This window comes from Musca domestica, unplaced genomic scaffold (genome assembly GCF_030504385.1).
Source record: "Musca domestica strain aabys unplaced genomic scaffold, Musca_domestica.polishedcontigs.V.1.1 27, whole genome shotgun sequence".
NCBI classification, from domain to species: domain Eukaryota; kingdom Metazoa; phylum Arthropoda; class Insecta; order Diptera; family Muscidae; genus Musca; species Musca domestica.
Genome location: NW_026712286.1, coordinates 4,652,928 through 4,667,395, shown reverse-complemented (window position 1 = coordinate 4,667,395; position 14,468 = coordinate 4,652,928). Strand labels below are relative to the sequence as shown.

Sequence of the window (14,468 nt, the reverse complement as noted above, 5' to 3'; positions counted from 1 at the left end):
CAAAAAGTACAAGAACTTACACCGCTACAGAACGAAAATAGACTCAAAAGAGCCAAAGAGTAGCTTTGCTGGCCGAAAGTGGTGAACTGCCGAATTTAGTTTTCTCTGTCTCCGATGAGAAAAGGTTCGTTGTCCAGCAGCTGGTAAACAAACAAAATGATCGTGTTTACTTGCCAAAGAGGTCAGCTGAAAATGTGCACTTCGGTTGGCCATCAGGACTAAAGCGCCGGCCATGGTGATGGGGTGTGAGCCGTCATAACAGCCGATGGTAGCTCTCCGCTTGTATTAATCGACCATGGCATCAGAATAAATGCCGAATATTTTCGAGAAAATATTCTGGAGGGTGTACTTAAGTCTTGGACCCGCAAACATTTTGACCGCAGACCAACAGGTCTCAGCACCATCGCACTCAGCACGAGCGCTACCCAAGAATGGTTACAAAATGAGGTTCCTCGCTTGATTTCCAGCGCACAATGGCCACCAAAATCTCCGGATACCAATCCGTTGGACTATTTTGTGTCTGGAGTATTTTGGAAAGCAAGGTTGGCACTAAGGGTGGGAATACATAAAGCCCTTATTTGGGGGGTTTAGGTCATCAGCTGACTTCTTCGTAAATAAACAAAGGAGCCTAGGACCAAAATCGAACTAAGTTAAACTAAAACTCCTGAAGAAGCCTTCCGATGACATAAGCCAGCCAAATTAGCACTTTATGGATTCCCACCTTAAAAAATACCAAAGTATCGATCACCTCAAGCAAGCGCTGCGCTTCGAGAATGGGCCAAAATATCGCAGAGCAACATTCGGGCAGCGTGTGACGGTTTTAAGGTAGGAATACATAAAGCGCTTATCTGGCTGGCTTAAGTCATCGGCTGGCTTCTTCGGAAATGAACAAAGGAGCCTAAGGCCAAAATCGATCTAACTCAACCTAAAACTCCTTTGTTCTTCTACGAAGAGGCCAGCCGACGACTTAAGCCAGCCAGATAAGCGCTTTATGTATTTCCACCCTTATTGTCCGTTTGAAGGCCATAATTCTTGGCCACGGTGATCAATTCGAACAAATCTAAACTTTTTCTAAAATTTAATGCTATTTCCGAATTTTTTTTTATCCTTCAATAAAATTTAAAAAAAAATGTCAAAATTATGGCCTTGACTTTGTTGCAGTTTTTTTTTATCTCGACGTGTATATGGGAGCTATATCCAAATCTGATCCGATCTAGATAATATTTGTCGGAGATATTTCTCGGCTGTATCGGATATCTGGTACCATAGGTTTTTGTTGTGGAGTGCAAATTACGCATTTAAGGACTTAAACTCCAAATCGGATAAAACATATATATGAGACCCACGGCTATATCTAAACAGATTTTCATTAAATTTGAAGTACTGGTTTCTAGATTGAATTCGCTCGGATATGCCAAAATTCAGATCATTTGAACTGATATTGGCCATTTGGTGCACAAAAAACCTGAAATCGTGTAAAGTTATATATATGTGGGGAATATATCCAAATCTGGTCCGATTCCGATGAAATTTGTCAGAGGTATTTCTGAGGTATATAAGTTATCTTGTACCAATTATTATTTTCGTAGGAGCTATAGCTATATCTGAACCGATTTTCAACATATTTGAAATACTAGGTTCTACACTGAATTTGGTCCGATATGTCAAAATTCAGGTCATATGGACTGATATTGGTGAAAAAAACCTGAAATCGGATATGGGGAATATATGTCCTGGTCCGATTTCGATAAAATTTGCCAGAGGTATTTCAGAGGTACATAAGTTATGTGGTACCAAATATTATTTTTGTGGGAGCTATAGCTACGTCTGGACCGAATTTCACTAAATTTGAAGAATTTGTTTCTAGAGTGAATTCGTTAGGATGAGCCAAATTTCAGGTAATTTAGACCGATATTGGCCATTTGGTGCACATTTATCCCGATATCAGTTGAAGATATAAATGGGAGCTATATCAAAATTTGAAACGATTCCTACCAATTTTAACAGGGTTAGTCCTTGACCCAAACAAATATTATTTGGAAAAATTCTTCTCAATCGGAGAATAAATGCGACCTGCATTTCGTTTATAAAAACACATGAACAGAAGGACGGACAGGCGGCCTGACATGCATAAATCGACTCAGATAATGATTTTATAAAGATCCCAAAAAATAACTGTGGGTCTATCTCGCTTTCTTTCTCCATGTTACAAACAAATGCAGAAAGAGAGAATACCCTTACCTAACCCATGTGGTGTAGGGTATAAACATTTTGATGTGTAAAATTTGGAATCTCTATTGGCATTTTTTGGCAAATCGGAATCACTGTCTATATATCCAGACAATTTAAAATGCGTTTTTCGTTGTTAAATCCCTTAATTATTTATTATTATTTTATATATATTTTTTTATAATTATTTTCCCTTCTTTGCAACCTAAAATCGGTTTTTTGGTTTCACTTAAATAAAAAAAAAAAATAAAAAAAAACTATATTCTAAAGTATTCCATTACAAATTCCTTGCTTCGTTAACAATTTATGTGCCAGGACATGTTTTGTTTCATTTGCAACATTTCTTGGCATATACACCAGTTTGTCATACCTTTCTTGCATTTTGTCATACCTTTCGGTTTTCCAAGTTTTTTTTTTTTTTTTTTTGTTTTTTTTTTACATAAGCACATTTTACTTAACGTGTTAAATAAAAACCTATCATAACAACATTTCAAATTCCATACATCTTACGAAATGCATGCTTTGTTCCCTTCGCTCTATGTCATCCCTGTTATAACATGGTTTATTTTGCTTTTTTTTTCTTCTTCAGCCATGATTATTACACCCTTAAGGATAATATGTCGTGCTACTTACAAGCACTATTCATTGTAAATGTCTACGAGATATTTTCCAATGAAAAAAAAAAAAAACATAACAAAATGTTGGGTAAAAAAATCACATAACATGTCTTGTCATATTCATAGACGTCACATCGTCGTCAACTGTTGGATTTTTAATGGAGACGATACTGGGTAGAATGCCAAGAAACAAAAACCGAAAACAAAGCAAAACAAACATTGGAATTCTTGCTACCTTTGCTAAGAGTTATTGTGTTCCTAGAAGTATGCAATGGTTTTTGTTGCTTCGTTGGTTGGTTGGTTGGTTTGTTATTATGAATGTACTGTGACAATACTCTGGGTAGTTGTGGTATGAAGTGTTTATTATGGGGCGTTTTTGTTGTTGTTATTGCCATCATTTCTTGAAATCTTACTTGGCTAAGTAGAAATGCCATTGACTATAATGCTGGGTAATGTGATATTCATAAGAAATGACGACAACATTTGCCAAAGGATTCCTTGGAAAGTGACACAACTAACAACTCGTTTTATTGTTATTAGGAATATCTATGTATATATGTATATGTATGTGAGGGTTACAAATAATTTTTAGTTAAAAGATACTTTGATTTTAATGCCTCGTAAAGTGTAAATATTTATGTTGGATTGGATTTGGTGCTTTGGCTAAGTGTGATTGCTGAAGTGCAAAATCTTAGGGGTGTAATCGAAAAAAAAAAAAATAAACAAGAAATCGAGACAAGACAACTAAGGTGTGAACACTCAACAAAATATAAAGGAAATAAACAATAAAAAGAAAAAAATAAAAAAACTCTAGAAAAGAAAATAAAAATTATTATTGCTAGTAGATAATTATATTACAAGGAAAAATGGGCAACGTTACCAGGGAAATATGAAATGTATTTTCACAAAAAAATTAAAAAAAAATCTTAGAATTTTTCACTAGGGCATAGTTTTAAGGCCTTGGATATTTATGTCGATTTTAGATTTGAAAATGCAATATGATTTTTTTTTGTATTTTGTGCTGAACTTTGGTATCGATTTGTGCTTAAATGGGGCATAATCCAGATTTATCGTTTGACATTCGTTTTTCTCATATTTTATTATTTCACATTTTTACAGGACAAAAATTAAGCCTCTGCTAAATATGTATGTCGATTCGTCAAAATAAAAATCAGCTAAGTTCTTCCGGGTCGAACTTTTAATACCCTACAGCAATTGGAAGAAACTTGAAAAATTTCAACAAATTCCGAAAACTATCATATAAATGATGACCTTTATACGGGGGCTATACGAAGACGTGGTCCTGCATAAGTAATTTTTTGTCATAGGCTGTAGTACCCATTACGAACTTCAAATACGAAATTGTAAAAAATTCCGGTGAATAATGTCGCTAATATCATCAAAATATAAAATTAAGGAAGGTACCGCTATGTGGAGGCTATGCGAAGACCTGGACATGCGTAGACAATTTTCTGCCACAGGATGTAGTAGCCAATACGAACATCAAATGCCAAATTTGAATCAATTTGTGTGAGTAATGTGGCAAAAATCATCAAAATGTCGCTAAAATAATCAAAGTGCCGAATATCGGGAGGGATCGTTTTATGGGGGCTATACGAAGATGTGGGCTTGCATACGAAAGTTTTATTCATAGGCTGTAGCACCAATTACAAACTTCGAATAGGAAATTTGAAACAATTCCAGTGAATGATGTTGCTAAAATCACATGAATACCGAATATCGGGAAGTACCGTTATATGGAGGCAATAAGAAGATGTGGACCTGCATACAAACATTTTTATCATAGGCTGTACTGCCCGTTACGAACCTGAAATACCAAATTTGAATCCAATCGGGTAAATAATATCGCTAAAATCATCAAAATACCGACTATCGAGAGGTACCGTTATATGGGGGCTATATGAAGACGTGGACCTGCATGCGAAAGCTTTTGGCGTAGGTTATAGTACCCATTACGAACTTCAAATACCAAATTTGAAACAATTCCGGTGAATAAAGTTGCTAAAATCACAAAAAGTAACGAATATCGGAAGGTATCGTTATACGGGGGCTATACGTAGACGTGGGCCTACATACGAAAGTTTTAGGCACAGGCTGTAGTACCAATTACAAACTTCGAATACGAAATTTGAAACAATTTGGGTGAATGATGTCGCTAAAATCATCAAAATACCGAATAACGGGAGGTACCATTATATGGGGGCTATATAAAGGCCTGGACCTGCACAGACAATTTTCTGTCATAGACTGTAGTATTTATTACGAACCTCAAATACCAAATTTGAAACAATTTGGGTGAGAAATCATTGAAATACCGAAAATCGGGGATACGGTATAATATGGGGGCTATACAAAGTCGTGAACCTGCATAGGAATTTGAAATAATTCCATTCGCTTAAATCACCAAAATACCGAATATCAGGAGGTACCGTTATATGAGAGCTATACGAAAACGTGGACCGACATGGCCCATTTACGAGTTTAACCTGCCTACTATGAAAAATACACTTGTGTGCAAAATTTCTTCGAAAGACAGCGTGATTACAACATGCAGGCGGACAGACAGACAGGCAGGCAGATAGGCAGACAGACGGGCTTAATCGTCTTAAAATTTTACTCTGATCCACAATACTTTGTAGTGTCTATTATGAATATTTCGATAAGTTACAACCGGAATGGCAAAGCTAATATACCCTCCATTGAATGGTGGAGGGTATACAAATTCAAGAACTGAAAAAAGGTGATTTACTATTTTTGGTGTTGTTTTTAGATAAATATAAACAGACTGCTGTCATTTAAATAAATGAAAAAATGAAGTGAAAAATGTTACCATCCCAGAAGGTAGCTTCTAGTTCCATGAAAATACGAAATGATAAATATTTCCTTTCCAGAGGCTAGAAAGTAGTTCCATAAAAATATGAAATACAAATATTTGCTTTCATTGGACATTTCTTTCATTTTTGTGACAATTTTCATAAGACTAGAATCCCGCCTCAGGATATTTTAATTTCCAGCACATACCACATTTTTTTATTTTTATTTATATTTTTTTTTGTGAAAATACATTTCATGATTACTTCGAAATTTTCTAGCATTACATTGACTCCAAAACTTACTTCTAAGGCGCACTGTAGCCATGTTGTTACGAAAGCACCGATGAGTAGGGGGTAAATGGCAGCATTATCAAAAGATACAATTTTTGTAATATTAAAAGCATATTTTTAGGGATATATATTTTAGATTACATTAGCAAAGTTGTCCTTAGAACACTAGCATAATAATTATTAACAGCATACAACGTTATTAGTTACCAGTGAAATGAATTTTGATTTTAAATTTGATTTTTGGGGACATGATAAAATGGGAAATATGTCAGGGGGGGCTAAAAAGGATATACGTTTTATTTAATTGCCTACAACATTTCTCTGCAATTTTCTTTTAGTTCATTAATACGCTTCAATATATTAGCAAAATATTCAATAATATTCAATAAAATATCACGACAGCTTTTTCTATTTTAAATGCCTCATACTGGGAGGGGATATTTAAAAAAGTTACGAAAATATTAAATTGTCTTTGACGTTTTTTTTTTTTTTTAATAATGACTGGTTATAGATCTCTGGAAGTAGTGATAGTGGAACACCTATAAAGGCTAGATTTCAAATGATGTTAATGTCATATGTAAAGTGACTTTTTTCACAAGTGACTGTAGTCTTTTTATAGTATACTTTTAGGAGGCCCTTAGAATTTTTAATCTAAAAATAAGCTCTCTACAATAAAGTATAGATTAAAAGTTTAAAATAAATAACATACAAGTTCATTTATTGTGATGTTAGTACATTTTTTATGTTTTAAAAACTTGTTGGTAGCTCCTTAAAGTATGCTATAAAAATCTTAAATATAATATGTGTAAAAGTCACATCACAAATGTCTTTAACGTAATGTGAAATTGAGCTTTAAAAAACGACGAAGGTAAGCTAATTCCTTCGTGATCTCTTGGATCCGAGCCTTAGGACCTTATTCCCATTCCTGAATCTGAAAAATCTCCCAGATATGTTCATTTTTTAATGAAAATACCTTCTAAGAGCACTTTGTAAATATAATACTATGGATCTAAAATTTTTCTATATATAATACATCAGGGATGTACATGGCAAAGAATTGGGGCCCATCCATCGAGAATAGGGAGCCCATCCATCGGGTCCATCGAGATTACTATTTTTCTATATTTCGAACATTTCACATGGTTGAGAAGTTGAGCCCCGAAAAACATTTTTGTATAGTCGCCTGTTGTACACAGATCTTTTAAAAATTGAGACTCTCTATTTTTCTTCTCTTCTACAGAATACCATGTAATGATATTGTTTATAAGAAATTCATAAATAGTCTTCTATACATAGGATATCCTTAAATGAGAACACTTTTTATGAAATCCCTCTTAAAGAAGTTTTCGATATACCAAAGAAATATTAAAATTCTTTTATATACAGAAGTCCAGTTATAGGTCTGCTCTACACAGAAATCCTTTTTTCCATGCAATGACGACTTTCAAAAGTTCTTCTATATGGAGAAGACCTCCTGATAACATCCTTCACAGAGAACGTCCTTTAAAGGTATTTTATAAAGAAAATAACTTTGAAAGATCATCTATACAGATAGGACCTATCGAATGTCTTCTATGGGATATAAACTTTTAGAAGCATTCTATGCGGATACGATTTTTTAGAGGAATATTTGTGAAGAGTTTGTATTACATAAAGCTCTTTTTAAAAGTCTCCTACCTTCAGATTGAAATGAGTCCTTTGTACAAAAAAATCCTCGGCATGTTTTCTAGAAAAGGGATGCCTAATAGAGGTCTTCGAACCAGAATATATCTATTACAGATATTCTATGGAGAGAATATATTTTAAATATCATTTACAGCTCCTTTATGGAGAGACTATATTTCAAAAGTGTATACAGAAAAACTGTAAAGGAATTCTATTCACAGAGGTTTTAATAGGGGTTTCCTATAAATCGAAATCCTATAACCTTCTATGCAAATAAGGCATTTTTCATGTCTTCTGTACAGAAAATATATTTGCAAGGTTCTTAATACACATACTACTTCTATACATTGGTGAGAGGATGTGACTTCTTAAGTTTTTCTATACCGAAAGACCGTTTAGATGATTTCCATACAAAGAGGTCCCATTTAGGACCTTTTCTAAACAATAGTTCTATCAAAGGACTTCCTTACACAGAAGACAATTGAGAAGTTTTCTATTTACTCAAGAACTTTTAAAGGTCGTCTGTGTGGAGAATACATTTTTAAGGTATTCTACTATTGAGAAGGCCATCTAGAAGTTTTCTATGCAGAGATGAGCATCCAAGATTTTCATACACAGAGGAAAAACTTTCGTTTTATGACTTTCATTTTTACACAAATGTCATTCTCAAAGACTTCCTTGCAGAAAAGATTATATGAATTATATATAAAAAAATTCATGGAGATCTTCTCTGCTAAAAAGTCCTTTTTAAAGTCCTCTAATCGTTAAAATATTCTAAAGGTCTTCTATGCGGAGACAATAGCTAGAAGTCTTCCATAAAGAGTATTCTTTCTTGGGAACTTCCTTGCGTAGAAGACCATTTAGAGATCTTCCTAGTAGAAAACATCTTGCAGAGGTTTTCTGCTCGCAGAAGGCATTCTATGTAGAGAATATCCTCTCCATACAGAAAAATGTGTAGAGGTCTGCCAGAAGATTTAAATTCCAAACCAATACGGTAAAGTTTAAATGTGTTGAGGATTTTTAGGATAGAAAAGATTGTTGCCAATTGCATGTATGTGTGTTGGTTGTGTTATTACAACATTTCATGCCATATTCACAACAATTCAAAAAAAAAAAAAAAAAAAAAAAAATTAAAAAAATAAATAAATAAAAATTATAATAATTTTCTCTTTTCCTTGAAAAGCTGTATTCTTTTACCTTTCCACCATATAATGAAAAACGGTGTGGCTGTGGAATACATGAAATAAAATTTGATAAAAGAAAATAATAAACTAAAAAAAGTAATAATAAAAATATGAATAATGCAATAAAAAATTGGATTTATATTAGGAGTTAAAATCTACATAAGGAATAAAATATTAACAATAAAAATTAATAAATAATAAATAATAATAATATAACAAAAGTTAATTTCTTACATAAGCCGTATTGCCAAAAGTATTACCATTTCTAATATAATTTTTAAAAATATTCTATATCCTTCTCATCGCCCCGTAAAATTCGTGGCAATTTCCTCCTTTTTTTCTCCTACTCCCATTTTAATCTCCATTGCCATTTGAATTCATGGAAAACGTATTTTTCCACCTCCAAAAAAGAAAAAAAAAAATAAAAAACAGCAATTCCACTTCTTTTGTTTTCAAATCTTTTTTTCCACACCACATTTCAATTAGGATTCCCTTGTCTGGCCAATGCCATGGTTTCCATAATCAGCAGCTCGTTGTTAATTTATTCAATTTCAATTTTATCTTGAGAGGAGTGAATGACAAAAAAAAAACGAAGTTTCTCAAACCCCAAAAACCGTTAAGAGTAAACGAAATGAAAATCCAAAATCCAAAGAGTAATGGAAACCAGCCAAACGAAAAACAAACGGCCACAATCAAATCCAAAGTGAGAGAATAAAGTAAGTGAGAGAATGAATGAAACAACGAAAAAACTTGCAAACTTTATATTATAACTTTATATCATTGTCAGCTGTTGAAATTAGCTTAACCTCGCGCTGAATCAATGTCAGGAAGTGGAATCCGGCAACCAAACTTTGGTGGTGGCCACACTTCTTTTCGGCTGTTGTTCATGGTTTTTGTTTTTGTTGTAGCAAAATGTAAAATCCTCAAACAATTTAGATTGCAAGTTAAAGGGGATTTCAGTTTTTTTTTGTTCCGCGAGAATCAAAGTAGTCCAACATTGAATAACCACAATCAAGTGGAAGCAGATTTATAAACTTCACACTCCCACACCAATATCAGTACGCTCTCTCTCTCTCTCTCTCTCCCACGCACTCTGGGATTTTGAATTCACACTTAGACAGTTTTGAAGATATTGGAAGTTTAGCAGCAGAAACAGCAACAACAATGCAATGAATGTACGAACCAACCGGAAACTGATTACTGTCAATATTTGTTTCATTTGTATGTTTCAATACCAAAAAAAAAAAAAAAACATCAACAATGCAGTTGTATTGGTGTTGCTGAGAGGAGAGCTTTGGGGTGGGAGTATGAATTGATGGTGTTGCTACGACTTGGTGTTGGCACTGCGTTTCCTGTTGTAACTGGCAATTGAGTTCGTTTGATGTTTCAAGGCTGAGAGAGGGAGTTATGGTTTCTCTTTGGTTGGTTGTGATTTAGCGCTATATGGCATGAAATAGGAGACTGGATTAGAGATGGACCGTTGAGCGTGATAGGATGTCGCATAAAAGGGAATGGATAAGAGCTGGACCCTTGTGAATTTTGAAACCTACTTGACAATATTAAACGTATTTGACACTATTTAAGGACGTAGATGCCGCAAAGAGCGATTGGTATTAATGGGGATCCTGGAGAGTTATAGGACAAATTTGACAATATTTAAGGGGTTAAATTTTGTGGAGAATTAATTTTCTCCCACCTCGTAGAAGACAAAGACCGAATCTGGACTTCTCCAAGGCCAGACGGCTTTAATAGATATGCCTCTAGACCTATTTCGGCTAAAAGGGGTTTTTGTATATTTTAACTAATTTTCTAGACCTTAATGATATTTTTTTATACTCTTCCGAGGGTCAAAGTTATGGATTTTTAAAAAAAGTTTGGACCCCTATAATGCCCAAAGGCGTTGATTTTTTTTTTTACGATTTTTTCTAGAGCCACAAACGCCCCAAAGGCTTAGATTTTTTAAAATTTTTTTTTTTGGACTCCTACAAGGCCCAAAAGCGTGGATTTTTATAGAATTTCTCTAGACCGACCAACGGTCCAAAGGCGTGGATTTTTCAAGAATTTCCCTAGACCGACCAACGGCCCAAAGGCGTGTACATTTTAAAGATTTTCTCTAGACCGACTAACAGCCCAAAGTCGTGGATTTTTTTAAAGATTTTCTCTAGCCCCACCAACGGCCCAATGGCGGGGATATTTTAATGAATTTCTCTAAACCGACCAACGGCACAAAGACGTGGATTTTTTAATGAATTTCTATAAACTGACCAACGGCCCAAATGCGTGCATATTTTAAAGATTTTTCTAGACCCACCAACGACCCAAAGGCGTAAATATTTTAAAGAATTTCTCTACACCGACCACAAGGTGTTCTTCTACAAGGCCCAAAGGCGTTGATTTGTTAAAGATTTTCTCTAGCCCCACCAAAGGCGTGGATTTTTAAATATCTTTTCTGCACTCCTACAAGGCCTAAAAGCGTGTGTTTTTTAAAGATCTTTTATGGACTCCTAAAAGGCCCAAAGGATGAATTTAAAAAAAAAAAAAAAAATCTCTAGACCGACCGACGGCCCAAAGGCGTGGATATTTTAAAAATCTTTTCTGGACTCCTTTAAGGCCCAAAAACTTGGATATTTTAAAGATCTTTTCTGGACTCCCAGAAGACCCAAAGCGTGGATTTTTTAAAGAATTTCTCTAGACCGACCAACGGCCCAAAGGCGTGGATATTTTAAAGATCTTTTCAGGACTCCAACAAGGTCCCAAGCGTGGATTTTTTAAAGGTCTTTTCTGGTCTCCTACAAGGCCCAAAACGTGGATTTTTTAAAGATCTTTATGGACTCCTACAAGGCCCAGAAGTTTGGATTTTTTAAAGGTCTTTTCTAGTCTCAAACAAGGCCCAAAGTCGTAGATTTTTTAAAGATCATTGTTGGTCTCCAACAAGGCCCAAAAGCGTGGATTTTTTAAAGGTCTTTTGTGGTCTCTTACAAGGCCCAGATGTTTGGATTTTTGAAAGATCTTTTCTGGTCTCCTACAAGGCCCAAAAGCGTGGATTTTTTAAAGATCTTTTCTGGTCTCCTACAAGGCCCAAAAGCGTGGATTTTTAAAGATTTTCTGTAGAGCCTTCAACGGCCAAAAGCGTGGATTATTTAAAGATCTTTTCTGATCTCTTACAAGGCCTAAAGCGTGGATTTTTTAAAGATCTTTCCTGGATTACTACAGGGCCAAAAGCGTGGATTGTTTAAATATCTTTTCTGTTCCCCTACAAGGCCCAAAAGCGTGGAATTTTAAAAGATATTTTCTGTTCCCCTACAAGGCCCAAAGCGTGGATTTTTGAAAGATCTTTTCTGGTCTCCTACAATGCTAAAAAGGGTGGATTTTTTAAAGTTCTTTTCTGATCTCCTACAAGGCCCAAAAGGTTAGATTTTTTTAAAAGATTTTTTCTGTACTCCTACAAGACTCAAAGCGTAGATTTTTTAAAGATCATTTTTGGATTCCTTTGGAGGTTTAAAAAATCATCTGATGATACGAAGGGTCGAATGCATTTCAAAATATTAAGCTATTTTAAGGTCGATCGGCTTCTATTATTTTAAGAGTCCTCAATTACAAAATAATGTGGCTTAAAGATACATGTAGCCCCTTTAAAGTCCCCACAATGTCCTTATAGAGGTCTTCTATTTATTCTGGGCGTCGAATTAACAAATTTTGGAACTGCCCAGCTGACCTAGATTCTGATTCTAGTTATACTTTTGAAGTGGGTCTCCTATTATTTTAGGGGTATGGGTTTAGGGTATAAGTTGATCCCTTGAGGGACATTGCCCTAAAAGATCTCCACAATGTCTCTATTCCGGCCAATTTATTTTCATAATCTCTCTTCGATCAAATTTCCTCCTAGACTTAAATTTCCACAATTTTTACATTTCATAGCTATAACTGCCCAGCTGACCTAGATTTCATTCCGATTTATGAAGTGGGTCTCCTATAATTTTAGGGTTATTAATTTTCAAAAAAAAAAAATTTGCTTTAGGATAAAAGTTGATACCTTGAGGGCCCTTGCCTGAGACGGCAATTTATATTTAAAATCTCCCCTCGATCCAAAATGTTTCCTAGCCTTGAATTTCCACAATTTTCAAACATTTTTTACATTTCATACCTATAACTGCCCAGCAGACCTAGATTCTAATCCAATTCAAAAATTTGAAATGGTTCTCCTACTCTTTTGGGGGTATTTTTCCAAAAAAAAGATTGCCTTTATGATATAAGTTGATCGTTTGAGGGACATTGCCCTAAAAGATCTGCACAATATCTCTATATCGGCCAATTTATGTTTAAAATCTCCCTTGAATTTCCACAATTCTCGAATTTTTTTAAATTTCATACCTATAACTGCCCAGCAGACCTAGATTCCAAACCAATTCATGCATTTGCAAGGGGTCTCCTATTATTTTTGGGGTATCTTTGGCCAAAAATTGGCTTTAGGATATTATTTGATTTCTTGAGGTTCATTTCCCTAACAGATCTCCACAATGTCTCTACATCGGCGAATCTACGTTCATTATCTTCCTTCGATTCGAAATTTGTCCTAGGTATAAATTTCCACAATTTTCGAAAATTTTCCATTTCATACCAATTCCCTGTCTTTTATAACTTTGAGAACAACATCGAAAATTCTCCCTGACCCTCCCACTTGACTTGGTTTGGGCTGTCCATTTTGCGATAACATTCTCATTCTGATTTTTTTCCTCTGCGGAAATATCTAACCGACAGTCATGTTGCAACAATAGTTGCGTGCTTGGCATCAAGGCCAACAATAAGTCCGGCCATGCGAATGGTGGTTGTCCTATGATAACTTGTCATGCGAACACTTGGCCACCCACCTCAACACCCACTTTGCCTTTGGGTAAATATCAACTCTTCTGCGTAATACAGAGAGAACTGTGACTTGGAATTAAGGACGTGCTGGTTGAATATCCCCCTCCTACTCCCTACCTCCTTACTCACCATCCAAACAAGAGACGCTTGTTTCCTTTCATTTCTTTGCCAGGCAACACGAAAAAAGCGTTCAAACAGCGGATAGCAGATATCCCCGACATTTTTGGTAGTTGTGTTTGATTTTTGGCCAATGGGCCAATGTTTGAGTTGGAACGGCAACGATTCCCCAGCCATCGAAAAACAACAAAGCAAAAATTTACACAGAACTGTATGGGAATTAGGATATTGTTGAACGCGCTTCTCCACTAATCTCCAGAACCCCTTACCCTTTTATTTCATGCCATTTGAAGAAGAAGAGAGAAATTGTTGCTTATCTTTGGTTGTTTGGAGTTTTTCCGTGGACACTTTTTTCCAAAGAAAAAATCCAGCTGACGCTATTTGTTAAGTATTTTCAATTTGGGTGTTGATTATTTTTTCTCTTTCTCGGTGTGTGTGTGTGTTCCTGTCGATTTTGTTACAAAATTTAATAAACAATCTATATTGCTGTGTTATTTCCCTTATTTACTGTTGATAACCCAGCATGCCGCCACCGCTGCTGCCAACTACTTCTCCCTACATATTTTAGGAAACGGAAATTGATTTCGCTGTACTTACACATCCTTGAGTAGATTTGCTGCTTGGTAGGTGGCTAGCTGCTTTACTTCTATTGTTGTTGTTGCTGCTGT

General features: G+C 35.1%; 1 protein-coding gene across 7 annotated transcripts in view; it reads right to left on the bottom strand.

The window, feature by feature from the left end:
- The window catches only part of LOC101901103 (B-cell receptor CD22), a 533,140-nt gene that overhangs the window by 33,188 nt on the left and 485,484 nt on the right, over window positions 1-14,468 (bottom strand). For 6 of the 7 annotated variants that reach the window (XR_009342470.1, XR_009342471.1, XM_059123997.1 and 3 more), the window contains one exon: window positions 8,834-8,863. The exons of the other annotated variant lie outside the window; for it this stretch is intronic. Coding sequence is in view for 4 of the 6 variants with exons in the window: in XM_059123997.1 (XP_058979980.1) it covers window positions 8,834-8,863 (30 nt within the window). In the remaining 2 variants the exon portion in view is untranslated. The remainder of the gene's footprint in view (window positions 1-8,833; window positions 8,864-14,468) is intronic. 7 annotated transcript variants of the gene reach the window in all.